General features: G+C 39.3%; 1 protein-coding gene across 1 annotated transcript in view; it reads left to right on the top strand.

The window, feature by feature from the left end:
- Nucleotides 1-1,007: 1,007 nt before the first annotated feature.
- The window catches only part of LOC136867043 (globin), a 45,822-nt gene continuing 23,203 nt past the window's right edge, over nucleotides 1,008-23,626 (top strand). The window contains exons 1-2 of the mRNA XM_067144145.2: nucleotides 1,008-1,124; nucleotides 15,536-15,692. Of these exons, the coding sequence (XP_067000246.2) occupies nucleotides 15,538-15,692 (155 nt within the window). The 5' untranslated portion in view covers nucleotides 1,008-1,124; nucleotides 15,536-15,537. The remainder of the gene's footprint in view (nucleotides 1,125-15,535; nucleotides 15,693-23,626) is intronic.

Here is a 23,626-nt window from a genome sequence, read left to right as displayed (position 1 = left end):
GAAAATGAAACTGCATTTATTTCTTTATTGCTCTATTAGTATTAGGTTACACATCGCAAAACTGCAAGATTATTTCACGCAAAAAAAAAAAAAAAAAAAAAAAAGACTATTCAATTTTGTACTTTTACAGCAAATGTTACCTTATGGAACATGATTAGCTGGACAATCCATGTCAAAAAATTAGGACCTCTCATACTGAATATTCATGATCGCTAGATGGTATAGATTCCTCTGATAGTTCTACAATCGTCTCAGACTCCATAATGACCCTTCTGCTATAGAACTTGATATAGGGATCGTTCATTTGCGTTTAATGAACATCAATAACTCTGGAAAGATGATCTTCATCCCTGGTGTTGGCCCCTCCTAAATGTTACATCATCATGGGTCCAGAAATGCTTTATTTCCATGTTAGAACACATTTGCTTCTTACACATAGGAGTAATGTGTCCTTGAGAAGCAGGCTGTACCTTTTGTTATATACCGTATTATGAAAAAAAATCAACTCGTGAAACAGTTAAGAAATGACCTATGCAAGGACAATGTAAACTTGAATACATATGGGCTGAACTAGGTCTGCACACAGTTCATGAGTACTTTTATACCGGGTGCTCTACCAGCCTCTTGCGATCCAGTTTTATGCATCCCTTCACATTTACTACAATTCTGAATTTAAGAAAATACTAGGTGAACAACGGATAGGGAATCTGCCGGCTGGGCGACTGTCTTAAAGGTAGATCAGTAGTAATTGATTCTGATTTTATTATAATAATTTATATCAGACAATGACTTTAGTTCAGATCCCTATTATCAGGAACTAGTTTTATGTCGAGATAATCTATTACGCATAACCACAATTATCACCATAACTTCAAGTTGCAATTTTCATGTAGATATCGTGTTGGCTTCCGGATTTCCCCCTCTCCTCTTCTAACCGATATCCTATCCCACTCGGTTTATCCGCCAACCAAAGAGGAACATACAAAACTACCGGTGTCAGCTCGGTACGTACACTTCCAAATATACGCAACCGAAGATCGTTTGGTTGTGGAGTTCTACACCGACGCCACGAGCGAACGTGCAACTGGCACGACACTTATTCTAATTTGTGATTACATTTTAAGGTAAGAATGTGTGTCAAATGCTTTACAAACCATTTAGATTATTGCTCTGTATTACAGTGCACAATGTCAGGAAGAAAAGTAGCAATACAAAGTGACATTGTCGGTAGCTTCTCAATAAAGGCTCTACATTCGAATCCCAGCCATTGCATGTGCGATGTTTGTGCTGGCAAATCGCCCACGTTAAACTGTAGGCCTCGTGGCTAATTTTTACAGTATAAACAGTCACATGCTTTGAATACCATCTTGTATTGTTTTGTCTTTTCTGAAATAGGAGTGTCTGTGGATGATAATGGTGGGCAGTGATTGTGTGCAGTATTTCCGTTCGTTTCAATAATGGGCCGTATTGACCTTCGGTTCAGAGGGACCCGGGTTCAGTTCCCGACCGGATCGGGGATTTTCACCTTCATTTGTTAATTCCAATGGCCCGGGGGCTGAGTGTTTGTGCTGTCCCCAGCATCCCTGCAACTCACACACCACACTTAACACTATCCTCCACCACAATAACACGTAGTTACCTACACATAGCAGATACCGCCCACCCTCATCGGAGGGTCTGTCTTACAACGGCTACATTCGGCTAGAAATAGTCACACGAAATTATTATTATTATTATTATTATTATTATTATTATTATTATTATTATTATTATTATTATTATTATTATTATTATGGGCCAGAATATATAGTCTACCTGTTATAATCAGAAATGTGTCCGGCTCCATGGCTAAATGGTTAGCGTGCTGGCCTTTGGTCCAGTAGGACCCGGGTGCGATTCTCGGATTCCCGGCCAGGTCGAGGATTTTAACCTTCATTTGTTAATTCCAGTGGCTCGGGGGCTGGCTGGGTGTTTGTGCTGTCCCCAACATCCCTGCAACTCACATACTAACACTATCCTCCACCACAATAACACGCAGTTACCTACACATGGTGGATGTCGCCCCCCTACATCGGAGGGTCTGCCTTACAAGGGCTGCAACCGGCTAGAAATAGCCACATGAAAACATATTTTATCAGAAATGTAACGCTAAAACAACTAACCGTTCTTGATACACGTTGGTCTGCGGAAGAAGTTGCGAAATAACCAGGTTGTTCCTTGGTTGGTAGATGCAGAGTGGGTCTAGGCCCTCAAGTGGCCACGGCTGGTCCGTGGTACAACAGCTCTGCACTCCGACCGGCCAACCGATCACAGGAGGGGTGGCCACGGTTCTAACGTGGCTCTACGCTTCTTCATTCGGTAGACGGGACAGGGATGGACCTCACGGCTGGCCCCAACCGTTGACTGTCCTGAGAATTGTTTTCCGTGGTTTTCCTTTCTCCTGCACTAAGGCGAATGCCGGGACAGTTCCTAGTATAGGCCACAGCCACCAACCCCCTCACCTTCTGCGAGCATCTCCTTCACCGTAACAAATCTCCCGGCCTGGGATATGGCGTCTAAGGGGCCCGCCTCCCCCTTCAGGGAAGGAATGAAAACATTTTAGTGGTAGTAGTAGTAGTAGTAGTAGTAGTAGTAGTAGTAGTAGTAGTGGTGGTGGTAGGTTGTTCACTAACAGACAACATTGCACAATGATAAGTGTTCATGTATTTCTTTCATATTTTTTATGTGTATTATAATCTCTTTCTATTTTAGCCGTACAGGCATCGAATCCTTGACTAATATATTTCTACGTGAATGTTGTTATTCTACATCTTTGTCAATTGTATCTGCTGTTGTTTTGGTATTCATAACTTTTAATTCTTCGAACCCGAGAATTTCTTCTTATTTATCGAAAAATCTTACTCTGATTACATAATTGTTCTTTGCCTGACATTTCGGTTGTATTATGCTGCAGTATAAAAGAAATATCTTTTAACGTTTCTAGATATTCACGATCACACACATTAAACAGCTCCTTTAGTTTTTTAGGAATCGTATAAACTCTGTGTTAGTGTTAGTTCTGAATTGAATCAAGGCTTCTAGAAACCCTTCGTGTTGCCCTCTTAAGGGTAAATGTATCTGTATTTTAAAAAGATTTGCTTTATGCCGCACCGACACAGGTATAGGCCTTATGGCGACGATGGGATAGGAAAGGGATAGGAGTGGAAAAGGAACGGCCGTGGCCTTAATTAAGGTACTGCCTCGGCATTTGCCTGGTGTGAAAATCGGACACTACTGAAAACCATCTTCAGGGCTGCCGACAGTGGGGTTCAAACCCACTATCTCCCGAATACAAGTCCACAGCTGCGCGCTCCTAACCGCACGGCCAACTTGTTCGGTGGCAAATCGTAAACTCCATATTAGTGTCAAGAGGACTGACAGCATAATTCTTTCGATTGCTATTAAAATCTGGTGTGTAGGTAGCAACTAAATATCCACAAGCATTGTTATTATACCGGTAATGATTTTGCTGTTTGGACTGCCACCAAGTGTCACTGAATTTCAACATGATGATTCCAAAATTCATGCTTATATTTCCATGGAGTTAACAATCTTACAGCGACACGTCTCGCAATGTACAGAGATTCACATTCAGATACCCTTAAATGTCAGTATTATCTGCGCACCTTTTCTGGATAGATTTACACCCTAGTGCTGAATTGGTCGACCTCGGCAATCTTCGAGATTCGTACCGGCAACCTTTGAAACACAAACTATGAATCGCTTATGCATCGCTGTGCGACATCTGGCGTACACTTTACGTACTAGTACTGTTGTTATTTACACAGCAAAGCCAAACTATAGAATTCACTCTAGGAATAAGATTCGCATTGAGAAATGTTATATAATATGTGTGTGACACAGTTGTTGGCTTAAGATAACAACGGTTTAGCAAAATTCATATCGATCGATCATATTATCGATTCAATTCAGATTTCATTTCCATTCAGTTGACAGTACTACTGGAACCGGAATTGCTCCCTTCTTACTCCTCCCTTTACTCTATCGATAAAAAGTGCGCAGATAATATTCCCAGTCGGTATCGAACCCGCTTCCTTGGAAACACCAAGGACAACGACTAATCGACTGCGCCGTTAATACTGTCTCCCTGTCGGAAGGGACGGCATTTTGAAAATTGAAGAATATTTCCACACCCTCCCTTCGCGCGATTACTGTTTAACAGACCCGGTGACAGGATTCTCGGGCACCTGGGCAACTGAGGGTATTCCGGTATACCCCCGCCCCTACCCCTCCCCACCTACTTAATTTAGACCAGAACTACGAACTTGCACGTTATTTTATAACCAAGACTTACCCGTTTATCAACCCCTCGCAGCGGAGTTCACACCAAAAATTGGTGTAATAATGGAGTAAAATTTGTACAAAATGTTTATCGGTGCAAACGTGGTATATTTGTGGTGCAAAAGTGACAATGGATGCCCCGATTTAACACTAATGAAAACTGCACCATAATTACACCACATCTCTTTTCACATTAATTTTACACCATTTTTACACCAGCAAAGTTGGTGCAAGAGATGTGACATTTTACACTATAGTTACACCGAAATAATTTCTGCACCAAGTTCGCGCCAAAAATGCACCAAAGTTTTTCTTCCAACCTACTTTATTTTCAACGTCACTGTTGAATCAAATTTGCTTCAAAAATGCTTCCAGATTACACCAAGGATTTGGGTGCAATCACCTTGGTGTCATTTTAGTGCAAATTTTGTACAATTTTCTTCGTATTTAACCCACAAATATAATGGTTCAAAATTGGTGTAATCTTGGTGCATTTTTGATATACATTTCGAAGCAAGCAATGGGGTACATTTGTAAATTAACCTTTGAGCCACTTTGTTGCAAAATTAGTGCATGTCTGTCTGTCTATCTGTTAGATCAGGGCCTCTCAAACACCCAAACTCTCACGCGTGCAGAGCACGGTGCATAGGCTCTGTGCACTGTGCATCGGTACGCTTCGCCTCAACTCGGCTTGACTCGGATGGTGTAGTGTGCTGAGAGCGACGAAGCGTTTGGTGGTAGACGACGTGTTTATCAGTGAAATAGATAAGCGCACGACAACAACATAATAATGGAGCAACCTGATTCGAAGCAAGCAAAGACTTCCGAAAGTCCATTTCAATCGAACTGGGAACTTCCGTATTTTTTTTTTGTTTTGTTTGTTTGTCGTGACGATAACGCCAAATGCTTAATCTGTGGGACGATAATTACGTGCGTAAGGAAATCGTCTATTGAAAGACACTACAACAGACTACATTCGGAAATTTTTGTGAAATCATAGGAGACGTCAGAGAGAAAGAATTAAGGAAGTTGAAACAGCTTGAAGAAGAGCATTCTATATCCACAAATGAGGTTTGTTCCAGTACTGTAGCATTTTCATTTTGGTTACGGGTTCTGCATTTCTTAAAAATTATGTTTACATTCCTCTCAAACATGTATGTGTATTTCTAATTCACTTTTTAAATTTTCTTAATAACACTGGTAACCTTGTCCCATACAACTGTGCGTCTCCGCTCACCACACGTAAACATTTCGCAGTGGGGGAGAAACAGCAGTGAAGGTGAGGAACGCGGAGACAGGCCGAACGGGGAGACAGGTGTAGGGAGAGAGGATGGGGGGTCTGCACTCTGGTCAACCAAGCGAAGTCGTCTTTTGCACCGTGCACAGTGCATGCACCACGCGCATGCACCCTGAGAGGCCCTGTGTTAGATCATCAGCCCAGAGGCTGGTCGGATCCTCAAATAGCACCACCAACACCAAAGGTTGTGGAGTTATAGGGAAACCGCAAATGCCAATGGGAGAAACAAAATGAGGCGTACTAGGCAAGATAAGGAGTGAGGTAGTTTGCCATTGCTTTCCTCACTGGGCCAGAAAGTGCTATTGTACCACGACTAACCCTCTGAGCAACACCTTTCAAAACACTCAGACGCACTAATTAGTGCATATTCTTTCGTATTTACCTCCGAAGATATAGTATACAATTGGTATAATCTTGGTGCAAATTCAGTGTGTATTGTGGTGCATTTGTGGAGTAACCGTGGTGCCAGTTAGGTGCAAAATTGGAGCATATTCTTTCGTATTTACTCCAAGAAATGTGTTACAAAATTGTTTGTATTCTTAGTGGCATTTGCATTTATTTAGACTTTAATTTTTTTTTTTTTACTTTTTTGGAACTGGCCCCCCTGCGGGCCCCCTTGTCGCCGGCCCTGACTGTTTTCTCTTCACTGCATTCCAGTCTCCTCGCACGTAATGCCATTTCGCCGGAGGCAATCTGGTAATTCAAGGAAACGGGTGGCGGTGGGTGAAACTACGATCCGTTTTCACGAATTTGTTAAGCAGTATATCTTCAGAACCCAGGTGCAACTTTTCTGTAATGATCTGCAGTGGCGAGCGGTGACCCGGGGTATAGGAGAAACACATCCCAGTTGATTTTTTAAGCCAAAATAGCGAGCGCTTTTAATTTATTTAGCACACCGTTTCTTCTTTTCTTCCTAGTATCTCTTCATCTGTTCTGGAGTCAAGCTCTGCATGCGGGAGATAGTGAGTTCGAACCCCACTGTCGGCTGTCCTGATAATATATTTTTGTGGTTTCCCATTTTCACTTCCAGGCAAACGCCAGGGCAGTTCCTATTCATAGGACACAGCCGATTCCTTCCATCTCCATACCCAATTTTATTCACCATGATTCGTTTCACCTTCATTAATTTCTCACCTCATCCTAAACCCCTATCAGGAAACGGGACAAAGGGCTAGACATAGATCCGGTCGCTGAGTTTCGTTTTGCGTTCTACTGGTTCATCTTGTATTATTTTTGTTTAGTCCTTTTTAGCAAATTTATGTTTGTTTAGGCTATAAAGTTTCTGAATTTTTCTGTCTTGAGTGGTTTCTTCATTAATACCAATTTCTTGTAGGTCTTTGTTTATTTCTACTAACCAGTTGATGTAGTTTCTCAGCGATAGTGCTAGATTTAGAATTTTCTTTGTTGGCCTGTTGTTACTCATTCTGTATTATTTAGGCGACCATACAATTTTAATAGCCTTTTTTCTGATCGTATCTGTGATTTGATAGATTTCATATACCGCTAGTTTTTTATTAATCCAAATTCCATTTTCGCATTTTGGTCGTAGCATTTTTCTGAGGATTTTTCTCTCTTGATTTTTGATGTTTCTTGTTCGTGATCTGCCGCCAGTTTATCAAAGTTTCAGGTGCGTTGAGTGTCCTGGTTTGACGACTATATTGTAGTGTTGTAATTTTGCGCATTATGACATCGATTTTCTTGTTAAAGTCTGTCTGTTCCAAATGATTTTTTAAGCTTTCTGGAAAGTAATTTCTTGTTTGTTTACTTGCTTATTTATCCCCGCTGTTTGAATTATTTCGCTAGATACATGAATTTAATCGTTAATATGATTGGTTGTTGAATTCTGATTTAGTTTCTCCCATTAATGCGTTTTTTTAAATAATAATCTTTCGGAGTTCCGTTTTTTCGGCTACTTCATGACGTCTGTCCTCTATGTAACACTAATCAGAGAGAAAAAATGGAAGGGGTCCCACACTTCGAAAAATGAAGGTATCGGCCAAAGGAAGACAAGGGCTGCGAAGGGCATGAAAATTAGACTCCGTAGGCCTCGCAAACCTAATACCGTCGGGGTCGGAAAAGAACAAGAGTTGACCAAGGGAGGTCGGATAGGATAGATGAAAGTGAATAGCCTGACTCAAGTAGAAGCAATGCCAGGACTCATCTAATGGCCCCGTGCTCACCATCCCACGCTCCAAAGTTCAGAGCCCCTGAGGCCCCTTTTAGTCACCTCTTACGACAGGCAGGGGATACCGTGGGTGTTATTCTACCGCTCCCACTCACAGGGGTAAGACGTTTGTCTGCGGATTGGATTGCTTCTTGCCTATTGTTGGACAGGATTGCTAGGTCATCTGTAAAGGCTAGGCAATGAAAGCGAATTTTGATTTTGAGAAATTTGCCAGTATTTTGTCCTTTATTTTCAAGTTTCTCATTTCCTCCTTTGCGAATAACTTTTCCAGTAACTAAGTTGAATTTTTTTTCTATTTGCTTTACGTCGCACCTACACAGATAGGTCTTATGGCGACGATGGGATAGGGAAGGGCCTAGGAGTGGGAAGGAAGCGGCCATGGCCAGCATTTGCCTGGTGTGAAAATGGGAAACCACGGAAAACCATCTTCAGGGTTGCTGACCTTAGAGTTCGAAGCCACTATCTCCCGGATGCAAGCTCACAGCCGCGCGTCCCTAACCGCACGGTCAACTCATCCGGTAGAAGTTTTAAAGTGGTGGGATAATCCGTCGTCCTCCTCTGTAATCACTGTAGTGGTTAGTGTGATCAGCTGCCACCTCCGGAGGTCTGGGTTCAATTCCCGGCTCCACCACGAAATTTGAAAAGTGGTACAAGGGCTGGAAAGGGGTCCACTCAGCCTCAGGAGGTCAAATGAGTAGACGGGTTTCGACTTCTGCCTCAGCCTTCCTCGAAGAGGTTTTTCGTGGTTTCCTCACTTCTCCAGGTAAATGCCGGCATGGTACCTAACTTAAGGCCACGGCCGCTTCCTTCCTTATTCCTTGCTATCCCTTCCAATTTTCACATCCCCCACAAGGCCCCTATTCAGCATAGCAGGTGAGGCCGCCTGGGCGAGATACTGGTCTTCCTACTCACTTGTACTCCCAACCAAATTTCTCACGCTCCAGTACACTGCCCTTGAAGGCGGTGGAGGTAGGATCCCATTCTGAGTCCGGGGGAAAAACCAACCCTGGAGGGTAAACGGGTTACGTAAATAGTAAATAAAATAAATATTCTGTCTCCTTGCGTGACTCCTGTTTTGATTTCAAGCAGTTCAGAAATTTCTCCTATGAATATAACTTTTGATGCTGTGTCATTTAGAGTTTATTTGATCATTTCCCTTGTTTCTCTGTCGACTTGGAATTCCTCTACTATGGTGGAAACAGTCTGTCAGTCTATTGACTCATACATCTTATTGATGTCAATAAAAGAAATTACTTTTTTTTTTTTGGCAAATTATTTGATGAATTCGTAGGATGGTTCTAAGGTTTCATCTGTCATTCATTAGTCATTGCTCCAGAGGAGTGCGACAGGCTTCGGCAGCCGGCACAATTCCTGTCCTCGCCGCTAGATGGGGGCTTCATTCATTCCAATCAATCAATCAATCAATCAATCAATCAATACTGATCTGCATTTAGGGCAGTCGTCCAGGTGGCAGATTCCCTATCTGTTGTTTTCCTAGCCTTTTCCTAAATGATTTCAAAGAAATTGGAAATTTATTGATCGTCTCCCTTGGTAAGTTATTCCAATCCCTAACTCCCCTTCCTATAAATGAATATTTGCCCCAATTTGTCCTCTTGAATTCCAACTTTATCTTCATATTGTGATCTTTCCTACTTTTATAAATGCCACTCAAACTTATTCGTCTACCAATGTCATTCCACGCCTTCTCACCACTTAGTCGAGCAGCTCTTCTTCTTTCTCTCAATTCCTCCCAACCCAAACTTTGCAACATTTTTGTAACGCTTCTCTTTTGTCGGAAATCACCCAAAACAAATCGAGTTTCCAGTTCTTGAATCAGGTAATCCTGGTGAGGGTCCCATACACTGGAACCATACTCTAGTTGAGGTCTTACCAGAGACTTATAAGCCCTCTCCTTTACATCCTTACTACAACCCCTAAACACCCTCATAACCACGTGCAGAGATCTGTACCCTTTATTTACAGTCCCGTTTATGTGGTTACCCCAATGAAGATCTTTCCTTATATTAACACCTAGATACTTACAATGATCCCCAAAAGGAACTTTCACCCCATCAACGCAGTAATTAAAACTGAGAGGACTTTTCCTATTTATGAAACTCACAACCTGACTTTTAACCCCGTTTATCATCATACCATTGCCTGCTCTCCATCTCACAACATTTTCGAGGTCACACTGCAGTTGCTCACAATCTTGTAACTTATTTATTACTCTATACAGAATAACATCATCCGCAAAAAGCCTTACCTCCGATTCCACTCCTTTACTCATATCATCTATATATATAAGAAAATATACAGGTCCGATAATACTGCCTTGAGGAATTCCCCTCTTAATTATTACAGGGTCAGATAAAGCTTCGCCTACTCTGATTCTCTGAGATCTATTTTCTAGAAATATAGCAAACCACTCAGTCACTCTTTTGTCTAGTCCAATTGCACTCATTTTTGCCAGTAGTCTCCCATGATCCACCCTATCAAATGCTTTAGACAGGTCAATTGCGATACAGTCCATTTGACCTCCAGAATCCAAGATATCTGCTATATCTTGCTGGAATCCTACAAGTTGAGCTTCAGTGGAATAACCTTTCCTAAAACCGAACTGCCTTCTATCAAACCAGTTATTAATTTCACAAATATGTCTAATATAATCAGAAGGAATGCCTTCCCAAAGCTTACATACAATGCACGTCAAACTTACTGGCCTGTAATTTTCAGCTGTATGTCTATCAACCTTTCCTTTATACACAGGCCTTACTATAGCAACTCTCCATTCATCTGGTATAGCTCCTCTGACCAAACAATAATCAAATAAGTACTTCAGATATGGTACTATCTCCCAAACCATTGTCTTTAGTATATCCCCAGAAATCTGATCAATTCCAGCTGCTTTTCTAGTTTTCAACTTTTGTATCTTATTGTAAATGTCATTATTATCATATGTAAATTTTGATACTTCTTTGGCCTTAGTCTCCTCCCCTACCTGGACATTATCCTTGTAACCAACAATCTTTACATACTGCTGACTGAATACTTCTGCCTTTTGAAGATCCTCACATACACACTCTCCTTGTTCATTAATTATTCCTGGAATGTCCTACTGGAACCTGTTTCTGTCTTAAAATACCTATACACACCCTTCCATTTTTTCACTAAAATTTGTATGACTGCCAATTATGCTTGCCATCATGTTATCCTTAGCTGCCTTCTTTGCTAGATTCAATTTTCTAGTAAGTTCCTTCAATTTCTCCTTACTTCCACAGCCATTTCTAACTCTATTTCTTTCTAGTCTGCACCTCCTTCTTAGTCTCTTTATTTCTCTATTATAATAAGGTGGGTCTTTACCATTCCTTACTTTCCTCAAAGGTACAAACCTGTTTTCGCATTCCTCAACAATTTCTTTAAACCCATCCCAGAGCCTGTTTACATTTTTATTTACCGTTTTCCACCGATCACAGTTACTTTTTAGAAACTGCCTCATGCCTGCTATATCAGCCATATGGTACTGCCTAATAGTCCTGCTTTTAAGACCTTCCTTTCTATCACATTTATTTTTAACTACAACAAAAACAGCTTCATGATCACTAATACCATCTATTACTTCAGTTTCTCTATAGAGCTCATCTGGTTTTATCAGCACCACATCCAGGATATTTTTCCCTCTGGTTGGTGCCATCACTTTCTGAATCAGCTGTCCTTCCCATATTAACTTATTTGCCATTTGTTGGTCATGCTTCCTGTCGTTTGCATTTCGTTCCCAATTGACATCAGGCAAATTCAGATCTCCTGCTACAATCACATTTCTTTCCATGTCGTTTCCCAAATAGCCGACTATCCTATCAAATAATTCCGAATCTGCATCAGTGCTACCCTTCCCCGATCTGTACACTCCAAATATATCAAATTGCCTATTATTAACTTTTTCGTAGCTTACAAATTCTTCTTTCACCAGAATGAATACTCCCCCTCACACCATTCCTATCCTATCTCTACAATACACACTCCAGTGCCGTGAGAAGATTTCTGCATCCATTATATCATTTCGCAGCCATGATTCAACTCCTATTACAATATCTGGTAAATATATATCTATTAAATTACTCAATTCTATTTCTTTCTTTACAATACTTCTACAGTTCAACACTAACTATTTTATGTCATCCCTGCTTGATTTCCAGTTCCCTGTTCCCTTATCACCGCTCCCTAGGCCACCCCGTATCCCTGAATGTACCTGCCTATAACCCTTCTAAACAAGTTTCCTAACTTGCATCTACCACTGCGGTTTAAGTGAAGGCCTTCTGAGCGCAGATCCCTATCTCCTACCCACCCATTAGGATCTAGAAATTTCATTCCCAGTTTCCCACATACCCACTCCATAGTCTCATTTAAATCCCCAATCACCCTCCAGTCAGTATCCCTCCCACACAGTATTCCACTAATAACAATCTCTGCTTTCTTAAACTTCATCTGTGCTGCATTTACCAGATCCCACACATCTCCAGCTATGTTGGTACTTATATCAGCTTGCCTTACGTTGTTGGTACCAACATGAAACACTACCACCTTCTCCTTCCCCTCCTCCCTCTCTTCTACTTTCCTCAACCTAATTCCTGGATAACATTCTACCCTGGTTCCCTTTCCTCCACACACTTTCCCCACGTGTCTAACAATGGAATCCCCCATGACCAGAGCCTCAACCCTACCCACCTCATTTGATCGCCTCCCCTCCTGGTCAGCCCTATCTTTCCTGATAGCTGCAGAAGCTACTTCCTCCTTCCTTTTCTCCTTCCCATGACCCTGTTCCACCTGTCTTTTCCTATCCTCTACTCTACATTTCCCTTTCCTACCTTTTCCCTTCCTCCTACTTTCACAGATCTCAGCAACAGTTCCCTGTCCCTCGTCTTCCCTCTGTTGTTCTAACTGGAGTGACTCGTACCGATTTCGCACAGACATCTGTCCTGAATTCTGATCCTGAATAGAGCCCTTAGCCTGGAAACAGGCTTTGGATTTTCAAGTAGGGCTTTAGAGAGGATTGTAAAAGTGAATGGTAGGTAATAGGGAAATCCATCTGTAATTGTTTTTGTATCTGGTTTGTATTCTTTCTTGTGAAGTGGGTGAATTAATACATCCAGGTTTTGGAAAATTTCTCAATATGCCAGATGTCCTGCAAGATTTCTTGAAAAACTTGGATCAGTTTGTCTATTTTCCTATCCAAACTGTTCAATGCTTCACACTCAGCAGAAAATGTCACTGCATTGAATATCACTTGGGCCAGGTTAAAATATTTTTAAACAAATGTTTCCCAGTTGAGACAAACTCTAGTAAAGGTACTGGTAAGTCCAGTGCTGGTCTCCCGGTTTCAATAATTTCACTTTTTTCTGTAAATGTCGATGATGAAAATTTTGTCCAATAAATCTTTTACAATACGATATAATTTATGTCTTTTTTTATTTATTTACCAAACTTCCATCAGTTAAAGGTTTCCACAATGGTCAAAGCATAACAAAACAATGAAATATAGAATTTTTTGACTTACAATGATAATTTTGTCAATTACATTGTTATTCAATTACAAGACTTACAGCATACAGCAACGATTTCTGAGCAATGAAATAGAACCCCGTATAGCTAACAAAGAGATAGTTTGAAGTTCTGGAACATCTAAATTAAACTGCTTCTAAAAATTTACTGTGAATCTAGGAATAGCCCTTGAGCTCCTATGTTTCCTATCACTTTATTGTCCTTCAATCCAAATTTATCTTTATAATAATAATAATAATGCATGGTTTATGATTTATGATTTAGAAGAATTAAATTTATCAATGCTCCATACTGAAGTCAGAGAAGAAAAGAGGATTCTAAGGAATAAACACTTATGATTCAAACTTGTAACATTTGAACAAAGGAAGTACACCACTACTGACAACCAAAGGGCAGCCAGGTCCGACAGGATGAAGAAGTTTTGGAAGCACAAGAAGAAGCTGAAAAGCTGACTCTATTTAATACTATTAGATTTTATTTACTGTATATGACTGATTAAAGTGACCCAATGGGGTGTAAACTATGTAAAAAAGGAAAAGGTATGGTCGGTTCATAGATCAACTTCTTTTCCCTATCAACGTCTTCTGGCTGGTTTGTGGAAATTTCAAAATGAACTTTGGGGTGTATTATATGATTCCTTCTAGACTATCATTTTTAATTAGGCCCAAAACTAAATATGAAAAGTATTAAATATTGAAAGATACTGAAGCAGAGTTTCAGTTTCATAACTTTTTGAAATCTTCTATGGTTAACTAGAACCCCTTTACAGGTATAGGACTATCTTTATCAAATTTTTCAGGTACTTCTAACATGGCCAAGAATACATTGAATAGTTAATTCCTGTGACAGCCCACAGCACTCACAAGTCTAGAGGAATAGTTCCATCTTGTTGGGCATATTATATTGTGAAGTGCCAGTTTCAGTTCCATCTAAATGAACACCACTGATGATCTGTATTGTTTACAATCCCAACTGTGTGAGCCTTTATTGATCATTGGTTGAATAGTTGTTGTCAAAGCATTTAAGTTAGAGCCAGAAGAACTATAGTAGTCTCCCTTCTTCTGTACTCTCCTTTGTAGACTTTACAATGTGAGCAACTTCCACAATTTCAAATCATCATCATCATCATCATCACTGGTGGTCTGCCTATCGGCAGGTCTTCTCATGAATTCTCCACGCTGTTCTGTCTTCAGCCATTCTCTTTGTCTTCCAATAGTTTCTATTCACCTTTACACTGTCCACTAACTGATACCTCTTCCTTCCTCTCTTCAGTTTCCCTTGTATGTTCCTTTCCAATGCTTCGGTTATTAAACAATTTTGTCACAAGCAGTGGCCTAACCAATTTTTCTTCCGTCTTTGAATACATTCCAATATCGTTCTCCTTCCTTCACTTACTATTTTTAATACTTCCTCATTCCTAACTTTTTCCTGCCAGCTGATTTTCTCCATCTTTTGCCAGATCCACATTTCAAATGCTTCTAGTCTTCTTTCTTCCTCTTTCCTAAATGACCAAGTCTCAGCCCCATAAAGTGCTACACTCCACACAAAGCACTTCACTAACCTATTCTTAAGGTCCTTATTTAGAGGCCCACTCAACAGTGACCTTTGTTTCATAAATGCTTCCTTAGCCATTGCAATTCTAGTCTTCACTTCGTCCAAACAATAAAGATCACTTCTGATTATGCTTTCCAAATATTTAAATTTAGACACTTGTTTGATCTCCTCCCCCAAAAGTATTATTCTAGCTGTTGAGTCCTTCTTTGACTCCATGATCATTGCCTTGATCTTTTTCCTATTAATTTTCATGCCTAATTTCTTACTGTATCTGTTCAATTTTTCCAATGTAGCATTCATCATTTTCTCAATTTCAAATAGAGATCATTAATTTTGATTATGGAAATCTGCACTGGCAAAGCCAAGAATATGAAGCCTATATGTCATTGAATAAAGCATATCACCTCTATCACATCACAATCTACTCCAGCTGGATGAATTGTAATAAAACACCATATGCCTGCTATACTTTTTTACTGGGAGAGTTAGTGTCCATTGCCTATTCCCAATATATACTGCTCTTGGAGATTTACGCTTTCTTCTATAAACTATATCTGTCTGTATGCTAAAGACCTACTGTAACAGTTTATTTGTTTCAGGTATGAGCTGTTTGTTGGTGGAGAAAACAGATGGAGCCTTGCATGATGTACCAGATCCGGCCACTGGACTTACTCCAAGACAGAAACGATACGTTACAGAATCGTGGGCGATAGTGAGGAAAGACTTAAAGACTCATGGAAGAGGTGTACTTCTAGCGTAAGTAACTCTTGACTAGATATTGCTAGTGTTTTAGTGGGTGATGAACACCAGAAAAACCAAACAATCTGGCAATGTGGTCTGGATTGTGTACCTGTATGCTTGCATTTGAAAGAAGGTGCGTTCAGTTTGATTTCTCACTCATTTGTTCCTTTCCTTTATTTAGATTGTGTAGGTATATTCGATGTGTCATATACTCAGTGCTGAAAATTTAGCTCTAATAGTAGAGAACTGTGCAAAAACTATTACTACTGTACATGGCTTCTTTGTTATCACAAAATAAGTGGTACTTGTTTGACCATTGCCATTTGATACAGGCATCTATCAAACCTTTTAAACATATTTTCAGCCAATAGTCTCCTTCCTTCTTGTATCTTGTGCATTATATCCTGATTCTCTGTAGAGTAATAGCATATTCATGTTCTCATCAGCACAATACTGTACATACTACATACCTGTGAAGCAACAGTGATTTTATGTGTAAGAAAATTTGCCTTGCTCTGTAGATCACAATGCATTGACTCACATGTTCATCTTAAGGCCATTATACTGTAGCCATTCCTAGTGTGATGAGTGTGTTGAATAGGAAAAGATTAGTTCTAAAATTATTCAAAATATGGTGCTCATAATCTGTTTACTGGACAAAACTTGTGAGACATTCTTCCTTAATTTTTGTAATTGTTATAAAGATGTCTGAGAGTCACTGTCATATTACCTAATAGGCAGAGTAGGTTGCCACCTGTGGGTCCCTTGCTGCTAGGGATCTCAAAACAACAGATCAAATTTAGATCCCATAGTAAATGATGTGACTGTGCAAACTGCAGACAAGTTATGACCAAATCTAAGAGTAGTTTGTGAATTACAATGGTGAGCAGAGTTTCTTCAAAATAATGTTTGTTGTGCAAGTAGACTTGTCCTTATTACAGTTCATGAGGTGTAGATATGAAGAGTAAGAAGCATGTAGCTCACCTGCTGGCAAGGTTGTCTTATAGGGATGTCTCCAGTGATCAGTTTTACAGTCCAAATTTCTTTCTTTGCACCCTTGTCTCTGTGTGTTATCCCTCCACTTTAGTAATTAACCCCCTGAAGTCCAGTTTTTGTGAAATCTTAAACATCCTATTTTTAGTGAGGAGACATACTCAGTTAATTTAAAAGTGTATTATGGTTTGAGCCACACTACCATGGACGCTGATTCTGTGAATGTTAAAGTGAGCATGTAACTAAATCAAAGGGAAGGAAGTACAGTATGAAATTAAAACAGAAATATTCAATAGGTAGGACTGTGTAATACAAAAGTCACTTATTCCAAGGATAAGTTCTTCTGAAGTATCCAGGCAATTAGACAGCTCATCTTTCTATACGTATGGTATGTTCTTTCTTTCACTCTGTTCTGGGTTCGATCTCTCTATCTCTGCATTTTCTCTGAAAACATAAATTAGCAAAACACTTAATGACCATTGTGAAATTGAATATGTTCTCATATTTTTGATGAGCAATTTGGTTGACTAGTGCATTTGTGTCCAATTTTGAGTGTGTCTTATTAATAATTGTGAATTATGATTCACTTTAAGATCTGTCTATTTGCACTTAACTACCTACATATCACTTAAATACTCTATTCAAGTATTTGATTGGTGGTCACCACATATTGCCTGATTGCAGCAGTGCAAAAGAAGTGAGCCTTCAACTTTGAAGGAGAAAAGACACAGGTTTCTTCTTTTAGACGTTGCTCTTGTTCAGGTTTACTGCGTATTTCTGCATTTACTTTGAGTATTTCACCTAACATTGCTCTCAATGGCCTCAACAAAATTGGCTGCCTAAGCCAGTGCTGAAGGTGAGATGTTGAAAAAAGAAATTACATCATCACTCAGCTGCTGTGCATAGGTCGTTCACGAGACTGGTTTTTCTCCTTTCCTCAGAATATTGCCGCAGTATATTATGTAACCATTGACATGGAACATGTTGATTATGTAGAAAGAAATACATGGAAGGCAGTGTTTGGAATTTCTTCTGCAGTCTAGTCACATTGTTACTAACGATATATTTCTCAGATGATGGCAGCTCCGTAACACTAAAATGAAATTAGGCACAAAAGAACTTCCGTGCTTTCTCTGGTTAGGACACATACTGGGAAAGGTACTGAGGAAGAAAAGCCAAAATTGTTACCTGAAGAGTGGTGGAAGAACATTCATCTCTCCGCGCATTGTCCAGTAGATGGATGGTTAGTCATGTAGGGTTAAATTTGTTTATTAGGAGAAATTCTTCTTGGTTACTGCAGGAGGCAGTAGCTTGCAGTTGTAGTATTTTAAACTATTACTATTATTATTTTCTTATGTGAGTGCATAATGCATGCTATGCATATGAGTATATGTAACTTGGAGGGCTTAATTTATTATTTATATTGCTTGCACCATATTTCTGTTTACTGATTTGATTTACTATGTTAGTGTTTAAATGTGTTGACTGACAGGCATTATTTAATTTTACACTAAGCAGCACTGAAAAATTCCTGGCTGCTCTCAGTTTGATGAAAAATTATAAGCTGTATTATTGCAAAATCCATGGATGTTCATTGAGATTCATGGATGCAAGTAATGTTCTTTGTACCCTTACAGGGTATGGATATAGTAGAGTGTGTGATTTTGTTAGAAGCAAAGTCACAACCATACCCCGACCGGTGTCCTAATTTTCTCTACCATATTGAACTATTACACAGGCAAAATGGTATACACTATAACTTACTCAGGTTTAACAAATGAGTCCCGTGCAGACTGAGGATTCTCAAGCAGTATCACGTCAGTCCTATGTGCTAAGTAACACACAGGAAGATGGTGGTATGGAGCCATGGGTTCCAGTTTTGGCTGTAATTATTGAGATGCATGAAACATACTTCAAAGGGGATTAATCAATGCTCACATTTATTTTGCTGCTGCTGATGATGATTATTGTTTAAAGGGGCCTAACATCTAGGTCATTGGCCCTTAATGCCCCTAACTGACATGTCATCCAGTTAGAACTATGAGAGGAGGGTGCCATTACGTATTCTGCAGGAAAGCATCCAGTGAGTGGCAGGTAAAGGATGTACTGTTAAGAATACACTAGAGTCCCCTTAATCCGAACCCCGTTAATCCGAAAGTCCGGTTAATCCGAACTGAAACATTCATTTTTTTTAAAAATCTCCTTATTGAAATGAAAGAACATTTATAGAATGAAGATGTACTTGCATTTTATTAGTCATATTTCCTATAATAACTTAATGTAAACATAATTACACATCATAAACCATCAATCACTGGTTGTTCATCTTTACAAAGTCTATTAGTTTCTTTTGCCGTAGTGATTGGAACCTACTCGAAAATGTAGTGTTAAACCAGCGTCTCATAAACATCACATCAGTGGGCGTAGCAGCGGAGTGCTGCTCGACGTAGCGTACGGCAAGTTCTAGGGCGACCGCGGCATCTGAATGTGACACTAGTTGTTCATTATGGTCTTCTTCGTCGTTACTCTGTTCCTCATCAACTCCAGAGTCTTTCTCCACCATAACTACAATTTCTTGGTCTGTTTGTGACTGATGACAGTCAGCTTCCATCCACTCGCTAATGTTATTATCATTGTCCTTTTCTCTTCTACGGGTTTTTAACTACCCTACTGTCATTGTATACTGTATTTTATTAATGTAACTGCTAAAGAATGGACATTTCAAATTACAATATGTAGTGTACTGTATTGTAGAAACTATTTTCCTCAGACGGATGAGGCGCTGGCCTTCTGACCGCAACTTGGCAGGTTCGATTCTTGCTCAGTCTGGTGGTATTTGAAGGTGCTCAAATACGTCAGCCTCGTGTAAGTAGATTTACTGGCATGTAAAAGAACTCCTGTGGGAGAAAATCCCGGCACCTAGGCGTCTCTGGAAACCGTAAAAGTAGTTAGAGGGACGTAAAAACAATAACATTACTATTAGAAAGTATTTTCCAGTTAATCCGAAAATTTTGCAATCCAAACAGACTCCGGTCCCAATTAGTTTGGATTAACGAGACTACTGTATTTATATAAAATTAGTCACAGAGTTTAACTTCTTATGGAGAGTACAGTGTTTATAGGATAAATAACAATAAATGCCATTTGTGTAGCCACAGAAAAGCTTTATTCAGACTATGTGCTGCATACGAAAACAGGTGACAAGATAAAACTAAGTGCCCTTAAAATCTTTGCAGCTTGTACGTGTTCAGTAAATACCACGTGATTCATTTCATTCTACAGATCAAGAGTCATACAATGTCCCCCTTCTGTAAGCAATGATATGCATATGATTTAAAAATCTCTGAATAGATGGAGGTTTATAGGACAACCAGAACAGTTTTCTTCCATTTTCTCCTATATTATTTTGACTAGCTGATGTACCCGTGCTTCGCTACGGAATTCTACATTGTATACAGAATTCTAGGTTAGGTAGTGTACACGTTGTGAGCAAGATTGTATGAAATTGTACAGCTCTTAACGTTACCCTAGAAACGTGACGGGGAAGTCACCAAACATCTTTTCTCATATGAAGACTGAGTTAGGAAATTTTCACTGTAATGGCAGACCCGCTTGCATACCATCAGTCACAATCAAGTTGGGGAGCTTTATTATAATGGTAGACACTCACTCTCCAGCTGCCTTTTTACATCCTCAAAAAGACTGTCTTAGTGGTTTTCCCAACTGAAATGAACATACATTACAATGACGTCAGTAATGGCGCGATTAAAAGCAATACTTTCATATGAAATACTCGATTAAATGAAAAACCACAATTTTCTCACTTTTAACGAACAGGACTAAGCTGTCGATCTAACAGTCCAAAGTTCCCGAGCTGGAATGACCAAGCCGCAGACTCCCGTGAACCGTGAACACGCTTCGTCCCTTTTCGGCGTGGAGGGGGTCGAATAGTGGAGACTCCCAGGGCAAAAACTATGCCCTTTTACTAATCTACTTCTTAGGAGTACCGATGAGTCGGAAAGTATCAATTCACTACACTGGCGGCGGAAAAATCTATCTGACTTGGAGGCAAATTTTCCCTCAAGCCAGAGGAGAAACCCCCTCTTCACTGCCAATTTGGAATTAAATGAATGTAGAATTTAATAAAAATGAAGAGGAAGAAGCTCTTTTTAAGAAACGGCTCTTTTCAGGATTGAATTTTGAATTATTTAGTGAATTGTGGTGCTATAATTTGGAATAGCCCTAATTGTTATTCTAGACCAGAGCTACTACAGCTCTACTAAGTGTGCCTCTGCCTTAAGTATGCCCACTGCTCTTTCAAAACAGCGCGTCAGAGTAGGGATCGAGTAGCTGGAATACTATGATGAGCCAGTGTGTTACGTACCAGCTGTATCAGAAAATGTATGAACCAGAGGAGCGGCATGCTAAAGAAGAAAGTTTTCTAACTCCCTGGCTATTTCCCACCAATATTCAGGCAAGCTATTACTGTACTCGGTACGCAGCAATAATCCCATCTATCGGAGTTGAGAGGCAGTATAAGACACAAAGAACATCACAAAAAACAATGGTCAATGTAATGTTATTGTTGATCAATGTTATGCGCTTTCGATATTGTAGGACTTCACGTTTAGTTTCCTTCCGACTCTGAAATACCACTCTTATCATAATCGGTACGTTAAAACTGAATCAAACATAAATGACTGGAAATTTTATTCTCTATAACTTTTATGATGTCGTACTTTTCGATAGGACCAATAACATAGATATTTAAAAATTACATTTTAGGCGCCTTCCCCTAAACTACAATTTCATCCAGGGTGAATAAAATTGTTTATAGATTAGACTGTAGTTTCTTATTCTCCGACTCTGTATACCGATTTTCATTAAATTATGTTAACCCATTTTTTTCATGGCTCGGCGTTGATATGGACTTGGCAACCAAAATACAAATTCATGAATATCTGTTTTAACATAGCCGATACGGTAAAAATGTATAAGACATAAATGGTCGGAAATTTAATTCTATATAACTTTGGTTATGTAGTGTTTATCGATACAACCACTAATAATATAAATATTTGAGAATTAGATTTTAGGCCTTCCACTATACTACCATTTCACTCAGCATGAATAAAATTATTTATAGCCTAGAATGTAGCGACTTATTCCCCGACTTTGCATACCAAAGATAGGACCACTAATAACATAAATATTTGAAAATTAAATTTTAGGCCTTCCCCTAAACTACCATTTCAATCAGCGTGAATAAAAATTATTTATGGCCTAGATTGTAGCGACTTATTCCCCGACTTTGCATACCAATTTTCATTAAATTCTCTCTAGCCATTTTCTAGTGATGCGTGTACATACGTACAGACAGACAGATAAACAGAAATTACGGAAAAGTAAAAAATGCATTTCCTTGTTACTGTGGTCATGACCGATACAGAAATACCATTCTTTTCAAATTCTGAGCAATGTACAGTCAAAACTCTTATTTTATATATATAGATTTTCTGTAAAATCCGTAGACTATATGTGAAACGCCCTTTGTTGTCAAATCAAGTAACTTAGCTGCATTCCCGTTCTTTCCAGTTTCCACACCAGGCAAATACTGGAGTTGTACCTGAACTGAGGATACAGCCACCACCTTCCTAGTCCTACCCATTTCTTAATTCAGTGTCACCAGAAACCATCCGATATAGGCGTGACATTAAACAGATAACAAAATAATGTTATCCTGTAGGTAGGAGAAAGCAGTCAGGTGTGAATGCCTTACATATAAAATAACATAATAATAATAATAATAATAATAATAATAATAATAATAATAATAATAATATAATATGTTGTGTTAAGTGCAAATACATATTATTTATTGCTGCATTATGGGTACCATGGGTGCGCAAAGAGATGGCCGGGCAAGTTCTTGGGCGAGGAGAGGGACATGAGGAGAGGCAGGGTTGAGCATGCGCACAACTGCCTTCTATCAAACCAGTTATTAATTTCACAAACATGTCTAATATAACTTAATCAGAAAGGGTGCTTTCCCAAAGCTTACATGCAACGCATGTCAGTTATAGCCTTTAATTTTCAGCTTTATGTTTATCTCCCTTTCTTTTATACACAGGGGCGACTATAACCATCCTCCATTCATTTGGTATAACTCCTTCATCCAAAAAAATCTATATAAATACAGTTATAGGGGGTTTGCTTTCTGTAATATGATTTGTTTTGCCTATTTTTCAGATATTTATGCATTTTTGGTCGACTAAAGACTGCATCAGTGGTTTTTATTTTTCGTGTCTCTTTGTCTGTTTGTTCCACCATCACGGCAAAACGGCTGTATAGATCTTGACCAAACTTCATATTTAGAGTTTACTCATCCCGGGGAAGGTTTAAATATGCATATGATTTAAAAAATCTCTGAATAGACAGAGGTTTATAGGAAAACCAGAATTGTTTTCTTCCATTTTCTCTTATATTATTGGTTTTCTGTAAAATCCATGGACTATATGTGAAATGTCCTTTCATTATAAACAACTTTTGTTATGTACATAATTTCACTTACTCTTCAAATGACGGAGAAATTTACTATTTTCTCCGTGTCTCATGCTCTGCATTTAGTGACCGACTGACAACGAACCTACAGGTTACCATGGCACCGTCCCTGACTGCTTGCAGAAAGCAAGAGATACATCAATCGGCCATTCTGTGGGATATTGGCAGAATACCGTTGGAGGTCACAATTGGCCTCAAATAGCTTTAAGGGGCGCTGTTAATATTTGAACAGTACCACAGAGTGTAGCTCATTATTTCACACTGTGAGGTGTTTTCTGGCATTTGCTATAATTTTACCGTATTTCTATTCTACTTCTGTTTTCTGCTTTAATTTTTGGCCTCTGGCTTGCCTCTTTAGGCTTAAGAAATAACACCATAATTCATCATATTTGTTT

The sequence above is a fragment of the Anabrus simplex genome, chromosome 3, assembly GCF_040414725.1.
Source record: "Anabrus simplex isolate iqAnaSimp1 chromosome 3, ASM4041472v1, whole genome shotgun sequence".
Classification (NCBI taxonomy): Eukaryota; Metazoa; Arthropoda; class Insecta; order Orthoptera; family Tettigoniidae; genus Anabrus; species Anabrus simplex.
Note: the sequence above shows the minus strand (reverse complement) of the source record. Positions and strands in the feature narration are given on the sequence as shown.